The 7,884-nt window shown below is 42.4% G+C and overlaps 1 protein-coding gene and 1 pseudogene across 1 annotated transcript; both read left to right on the top strand.

Annotated features, from left to right (window-relative positions):
* The first annotated feature begins 213 nt into the window (after positions 1-213).
* Positions 214-3,496, top strand: LOC133923003 (beta-glucosidase 2-like; annotated as a pseudogene).
* Positions 3,497-4,557: 1,061 nt separating this feature from the next.
* On the top strand, positions 4,558-7,694 carry LOC133922984 (vacuolar protein sorting-associated protein 36-like). Its single transcript, XM_062368476.1, has 8 exons — positions 4,558-5,381; positions 5,466-5,666; positions 6,234-6,327; positions 6,410-6,467; positions 6,647-6,716; positions 6,923-7,058; positions 7,147-7,231; positions 7,310-7,694. The coding sequence occupies exons 1-8, from the start codon at positions 4,614-4,616 to the stop codon at positions 7,365-7,367; spliced, it is 1,470 nt and encodes a 489-aa protein (XP_062224460.1). The 5' UTR covers positions 4,558-4,613; the 3' UTR covers positions 7,368-7,694.
* The last annotated feature ends 190 nt before the right edge of the window (positions 7,695-7,884 follow it).

Genomic DNA, 7,884 nt, shown 5'->3' with positions numbered 1-7,884 from the left:
CAGAGTCGCCACCTAGTTCCCTCCCACACTGAATTTCAGGAAATCATCGTGCGTACCTTCGTCGCAAATGCCATCGTTGCAACGTGGTGTGGAAGTTTTTTTAAGTAATACTAATGTAATGGAAAATTACAAAAATAATATGTATTTTCAGTACTATTTCCGTAATTTTTCCAAAATACATATTATTTTTTTCGTTTTTTCATTAAATTAATATTATTAAAAATGGCTGCCGCCATTGCCGCCTTCTCCCTCCTGCTTCTCCTCTACGCCGAGGGAGCGGCTCCCGTTCTTGGCTTCACGAGGAGCGACTTCACCCCAAGGTTTCGTCTTCGGAGCTGCTACCTCGGCGTATCAGGTGATGCCCTAGTGAATACTACCTTGGACTGAGGTTTTCTTGCGTGCTCTCTAGTTAATTACCTTGGTGTCGCGGCGACTCATGGGTTGATTGATTAGCTTGACACTTGATTTACCTTTTTTGAAATGATTCTTCCTGCAGTATGAGGGTGCTGTTGCTGAGGATGGCAGGAGCCCGAGCATCTGGGACACCTTCACGCACGCAGGTTGCTTCACTCGTCAGCCGCCAGCTTTCTGCGACTGAAGAAAGCAGAACTGGACACTAGTACCAATGATTCTTGTTTGTTGCAGTGGTTCAAGTTTACCATGCTGCCTTATATTACTGGCCATGTTTTCCTCTGTGATGACAGGGAGAATGCCGGACAAAAGCAACGGTGATGTCGCCGCCGACGGGTACCTCAAGTACAAGGTGAGAATGGAGCCGTCAATTCTAGACAAATCCTTTTCACAAACATTCTAGACAATTCTCCACTATGGAGCCTTTTCTGCTGGAATAGACACTCAGAGCATGATCTCCCTGTACTTTTCTCTGTATGTGAGGGTGTGACTTGAGGTGATGATTTGTTACTATGCTTACTTTTCTCTGTCTGTGAGGGTGTGACTTAAGGTGATGATTTGATACTATGCTTAACACAACTAACCTTTTGTCCGATATATATATATATATATATATATATATATATATATATAGGAAAACTAGTATGTACTATATATATATATATATATTATATAAAGAAACTTTGATCTCTAAATATATGTAGAAAAAAAGTTATCCTTTTTTCTGTACTTGAGTACTATTACTACTGAATTTTTAGGTTGAATGTTTCGGCATTCTGAAAGGAAAGCGCTGACTTATTGCTTCTGTTAATCTAAACCATCTGATGTTTCAGGATGATGTCAAGCTCATTACTGACACCGGCCTGGAGGCTTATAGGTTCCCCATCTCCTGGTCCAGTCTTATACCAAGTATAAGCATTTTTTCTTTCAAAAAATAATGTTGTAGATGGAAGGGGAGTTGTCAATCCAAAAGGGCCAGAGTACTACAACAATCTTATAGACGAGATAGTGAGGCGTGGTACGCCTATTGCAAATAATCTTCAAATAGCATTATTCTGGTAAAATATCAATCTCAAGACCATAATGTATGAGCATTAGCAATAGTGATAACTGATAACTACTTGGTTCTTCAGGTGTTCAAGTCCATGTTATGCTTTACCAGCTGGATCTCCCTCAGGTTCTGGAAGACGAGTACGGTGGATGGTTGAGCCCCAGAATTGTGTAAGATACAGTAACTTTAGCTGTTAGTGACATCTCCCTAGAATGAACTTCTGCTGATCACCAATGGTATTGCGAAACGCAGGGAGGATTTCACAGCATATGCAGATGTGTGCTTCAGGGAGTTCGGCGACAGGGTTTCGTACTGGACCACTCTAGATGAAGCCAACATCGCTGCATTTGGGTCCTATGATATTGGACAAATCCCGCCTGGACGATGTTCTGATCCATTTGGAATAACGAAATGTACAGTGGGGAACTCAAGCGTGGAACCATATATAGCAGCTCAAAACATGTTATTAGCATATACAGTAATGAAGAAGAATGATGGTTCTCGCCTTCCATCGTTCACAAAAGTCCAATCTGAAGCAGTTAGGGGTGCTCTAGATTTCATTGGAATAAACCACTATTTTTCATTCTATGCGAATGATCGTCCTTTAGAAAAAGGTGTTCGTGACTTCGCAGCGGACGTGTCTGATTACTACAGAGGTAAGCAATTTTTCTGTTCATACAGGGGTTCTCGTTGTACTGCTCATAATTTTGTAGATATATCCATGGGAATTTTTTTAATGTAATGTCAACGGAAGGCAAACAGAAATTCGATATTATAAAGTACGGGACAAATAATTCGTTGATGCTTCTGGAACGTATGTACAAGTTTGAAGTTTGTGAAATCGAAAAGCTAATTGCTGCATCTAATGAAATTATTTTCTGAAGCAGGTTCAAAAAACAGATCCGCCAATTGGTCAGGTAAAAGTTTCTCACCAACGTTTTCTCATAGACGCTGATGACTTCAGCTGTTTTAGACATGAAGCTGTGTAATCAGGACATCTTATCTAACGCAAGAGATTAGATAAAACACTCTCAACGATTATTTAAATGAGCATTATATTGGATATTTTTCACAGCTGTGACAGATACAGCTTTTTCGTTAGACTGCAGCATGCCCCAACATCTATTCCAGTTGATCCCAAGGGATTGCAACTGCTGGTGGTGTACCTGAATCAAGCCTATGGGAACTTTCCCATTTACATCCAAGAGACCGGCAAGTCTATTACCCAGCTGTAAAAATCTCGAAAAAAAATAATTCAGATAGCATAGGAAATACCACTCGATGACTATGCAGACATCACTGCATCTTGTTTATGCTTTTGTTTTTCCAGAACACACATCTTGTTTATGCTTTTGTTTTTCCAGAACATACATCTTGTTTATGCTTGTTTGACATCTTCTTCCCTCACCTTCCTCTCCAGGTTTTGGAACCAGCAATGGCAGCCTCCATGACGCTGACAGGGTCGATTACTTGAAGAGACACATAGAGAGCACACTGACTGCACTAAGGTGAGAGATGTCAGACTACAAACGAAACTCAGCAATGTCATGTCAGGCAGTTGCCTTCTCAGTTCTCACGAATTTTTCGGATTTTTTTCAGAAAAAAAAAGAAAGTTCTTTTCAGGAAGAACTATTGTTCAGACGGATATATCCTGATGCTATTTTCCTCTGCAGGAATGGGGCCAATGTGAAAGGCTACTTCGCCTGGTGCTTCTTGGACGTCTTCGAGTACCTGACAGGGTTCAAGTCGCGATACGGCCTGTACCGCGTCGACTTCGACGACGAGGAGCTGCCAAGGCAAGCCAGGCTCTCTGCCCGCTGGTACTCCAGTTTCCTCAAGAACCAGGGGATCCGTGTAGAGAATGAGCTTGACGATGCAGGATCACCCGCTCAGCAATGAGTTATCTAGTTCGATGCCCTGATTTATCCTTTCTCACTATATACCGGATAGCCTTTTGAACAAGAAGAAAAACGTATATTGGATTTGGATAGTTATACATATATAAACAAAATAAAGTACAGTTTCCTCTTGTTATGTTATGAGAGCTCAATATATCCATACTCTTCATAAAGATATAGATCAAAACGTTACGTTCTAAGGTGGCCAGACACATTTATTTCATGTTATTAGCTCTATGTTCTTGTTAAAAACTAGATGTTGCTACACCATTCTCACGGGAAATTAGCTGAATTTAATAGTCGATTTGGTTACTTCCAGTTTTCCTTTTCTTTTCTTTTCTTTTAAAAAAAAATCAGTTTTCGTTTAGATATGCGCTAACCTTGGAATACTTTGTATGTCTATGCACCACGTGTTTTCAAAAAGCTGCAGTTTATTTGGAAGTATCCTAAAAATAACATTTTAAAAAGATTAATGAAATTTTCTTGCCTTCACTTTAAATCGAATGACTCATATCTCTCCTCCACCAATCCCCGACTCCGCACCATCCTCCACCTTGCTAGCATTACCCTAGTCACTCTTGCATCTTGACAATATACTCCTTTTACTATCATGTTTTCTCCTACAACGAATGCATGATCGGTGACCCCGATTGTCCCTCCTTCCCCATCTCCATCTCACTTAATGCCTCCACTTGCTCCCCTCCTCTTCAATGGCTCCCCACTAAGGAATGCGCTACCCTGATCACCTTATGCTTACATAGCTCGTAACTAGCTACTTAGTCCTTCACACACTAATCGAAACATTGTTATCTATACTAATTGTAGAGCTAATGGATCGATTGAAACCACCAATACACCATTCTCATTATAGTCATAGTAAATGAATAAAATATATACTCCTTCCATTATGAAACAAATGATGTTTAAGGACACACACCTTCAAACTTTAAAAACTTTGACAATTATTATACATAATAGTGTAAAGATTTGTAACATCAAAGTACTATCAGCAGATTTGTCATAAAAATACTTTCACATGGTTATGTTTTCAATTGCTATCGCTAACAAATGCTTATAAAAAGTAATGACTAGAGACATGTTGAAGATAATATCGATGTCCGAAGCGATAAGTAAATTGGACGGATATGGTGTATCTTTAAGAAAATTTAAAGGTGAGAAATTGGACTGTTTTCCTCAAAAGATTTTAATCACTAACGCACAGAAAATCTGGAGAAAAAAATCAGAGTTGTATCATGGTGTACCCAAATAAGGAACTTGAACTTCAGTGGATCTCATCTCAAAAAACAAAAAGGAGCTTCAGTGCAACCAAAAAAAAAAAAAAAATCAACCGCGGCACCAGACCAGAGATCACCAGCACCATGTCTGCTCCCGCAGCCGACTGGCTGCCGTCCGCGGCCGTGACAGCGTCCGGCCGCCCGGTGCTGTCCGCCGGCGAGGTGGAGCGGAACCTCCTCCCGCTCGTGGACCTCGAGCCTGAGGAGAACCCGCGCCTCGAGCCCCTCCGCGGCTGCCTCCTCGCGCTCACTTCCCACCGCCTCTTCTTCCTCCACGAGCCCTCCCGCTCCGCGCGCGCCCTCCCGCTCGCCTCCGTTGTCCATGCCTACCCTCCCCACCGCAGGCACAGCCACAACCCCCTCCGCTCGCTCTTCTCCTCCTCGTCCTCCTCCTCCTCGTCGCACCACCACCGCATCCGCCTCCAGATCTCCCTGCCCCCCGCGCGATCGGAGGTCGTCGCCATCGTTGTGACGTGCAAGACCGACGTGGATGTGTTCTTCGGGAGGCTGCTCGAGGCAATCCGCGCGAGGGCCTGGGAGGTGGCCCCCGCGGCAGCTCCGGCGAGCGGCGCCCCGGTGGCGGAGGGGGCCGCGCCGGCGGAGGAGGATATCGCGATCCGGATGCCCGTGGTCGGGGTTTCGGGGATACTACGAATGGAGCAGGAGGCGTGGGAGAGCGCGGGGCAGAACTTGCAGGATGCATTCCAGGATCTCAACGCCCTCATGGTTGGAGCCACACGCATTTGCTGCGATCATCTGAGATTGATCACCATGCTCTTATTTGAAACTCAATTACTATTTTTCGTCCAGAGCAAAGCTAAGGAGATGATGCAGCTAGCAGAGAAAATGAGGCTAAAGCTACTAACGAATTCATCTACTCAATCGAATTCCAATGATGAAGAGATGGGTTCTAAGCAAGACATGCAGGATTGGCTACTGAGCGTTGGCATTGTGTCTCCTGTAACAAAAGAAACTGCCGGTGCTTTGTACCATCAACAGTTGTCACTGCAGGTAATAGACTTGCTTGTTCGTAGTTTTACTGCTTTCCTGGTGGAATATTTCACTAATTGGCGTAACTTAACACTGGATGGCAGTGGTAATGCACTGATTTTGTAAAATCATATGCAGGTTAGAGTTTAACTGAGGATTTCGTCACCATAGGGCAAATGCACAGTCGTAATCTTCCGAACAAATTGCTTGTGTTTGACAGAAACAGTTGTTTTTTCCCCATTTGCTGGGAACCTCGATTTCTATTGAGTAGTGATTAGTAGTTATTTTCATAGTCTGTTTCAGTGTTTCACACTGCTTACATACGAGTTAGACCATCGAGTAGGGGTACGTTGCAGGAGATAATCTCTGGAAGATCAATTATTAACATCAACTCATCAACAAACTATAGGATTCACACTCTTGCCTGTATATTCAATTGGCAGGAAGGCAGGGACAAAAATTGTTCATGCCTACAGAGTTTCCATCTAGCCTGAAAGATACTGTTTCATAACCTTCTTTTTCCCCTTAAGCTGCATAATATACTAAGAGTTAGACTTTCTAATGTTTATTTCGTCCATTCATTATTAGCTGGCAGACTTTGTAAGAATACCACTTGAGAAAGCTGGTGGTATGATAGCACTAGTCGATGTATATTGTCTCTTCAACCGTGCTAGGGGAACAGGTCTGTGTTTTTGCTACTGACTATCTATGTGGGATTCCCTTGTTACTCGTGTTCTGAAATTAATTTTTTTATTTGTTTCTAGAGTTGATCTCACCAGAGGATCTTTTGCAAGCTTGTTCACTGTGGGAGAAAGTTGATGTGTATGTATAATTGTATATCATGCTTTTGATAATGACCAAAGTCTCTACTTGTCTGAACACACAATCCAGGATGATGGGAATGGCGAAGAGTAATCTAAATGTCTTTCCAGCTGGCTCATCACCAGCCATTAATCATGGTTTTGATGTTTTGCTTATAGATGTTGATTTGTAATGAGCAGCCCAGTCATGCTCAGGAAATTTGATAGTGGAGTGAAGGTGATCCAGACCAAGACACATAGTGATGAAGAGGTACGCCTTCGCAACAATAAATCTTGCTGCAATCTTAAATGCATCCTGAATTACGCTGAAGTGCTAAACCACACATTGTGGCCAATCAGCATTGACGCTGTTAGTGGATTATACTCTCACCACTATTTTCTTGTCTACATTTGCCACTAGCATTGTTTTAGCACTTGACATTAGCACACACTTAAAATTTTTCTCGATAAACATAGGTATTTGCAAGAATCTCATCACTTGCACAAAAGCCGGATGCTCTTCAGAAGGGGGTTAGCCCCAGCGATGCCGCATTCACTCTGGGAATTGCACCAGCTTTAGCAAAGGAGCATCTTCTAAATGCAGAAAATAAAGGTCTGCTATGGCTGTACCTTTCAAATATTTTGGAAGCTGCGCTTGTTCTGAAAATGAAACTGAACAGTTAAAACGTTTTTTCTCTCAGGCCTGTTGTGCAGGGATGTCAGTCCAGATGGAATCCGCTTCTTTATCAATTTGTTTAATGAAATTGACCCCAAAAATATTTACTCGTAAGTAGACCGCATCCCTACCTCCCTGCAAGTTTCTTTTTAGCAAATTGTACCCTGTATTGATTGTGAGCTTTCCAGGCAAAAAAGTCATGGACTATACCACGCTTGGATTTCCGTTGCAATGGCATCGCAGTGACACTGGTTAGATCGGTTGGGGAATATTGGGAGATCAGCTGATCGAGCTAGATATCGGTGCCACCACAGTATAACCTTGTAAAACGTTTGATCCGAGTTGTGTCTGGATAATGTAAAACACCTAAAGACGCGATGTAACCAAGTTCATTTATTTTGTTGAATGCATGAGCATTTAGGCGTGTTGTATATTTTCCTTTTGGAAGTTCTATACCTGAGGATTTGGATTACTTAGGTGCGTCCTTCAATGTGTGTTAAACATGTAGGCAGAGTAATATTTTTATTTGCTGGCCACTACGTTCTGCAATGCGAGTTTATCTTGATACCATCATTACGTGGTAGTGTATCGTCCTTGTGATCTCAGAAATGTTTAGCGATTCATACCAGGCACAGCACTGAATTGACAAAAGATAATGTAACTATGTAGGGCGAAGCATGTCGATTTTGTCATCTAAAAAGCTTAGCAATGGATACCAGACACGGCACTGAATTGGCAGAAGTTAATCTATGGCAAAGCATGT

This window comes from Phragmites australis, chromosome 1, assembly GCF_958298935.1.
Source record: "Phragmites australis chromosome 1, lpPhrAust1.1, whole genome shotgun sequence".
NCBI classification, from domain to species: domain Eukaryota; kingdom Viridiplantae; phylum Streptophyta; class Magnoliopsida; order Poales; family Poaceae; genus Phragmites; species Phragmites australis.
Note: the sequence above shows the minus strand (reverse complement) of the source record. Positions and strands in the feature narration are given on the sequence as shown.

What these genes read in the sequence shown, in the direction of transcription:
- LOC133922984 (XM_062368476.1), top strand. Translation starts at nt 4,614, where the DNA reads ATGGTGTACCCAAATAAGGAACTTGAACTTCAGTGGATCTCATCTCAA. An exon ending in AGGATCTCAACGCCCTCATG is followed by an intron (nt 5,382 to 5,465) that starts GTTGGAGCCACA and finishes TTTTTCGTCCAG; the next exon opens with AGCAAAGCTAAGGAGATGAT. An exon ending in CTGTGGGAGAAAGTTGATGT is followed by an intron (nt 6,468 to 6,646) that starts GTATGTATAATT and finishes TGTAATGAGCAG; the next exon opens with CCCAGTCATGCTCAGGAAAT.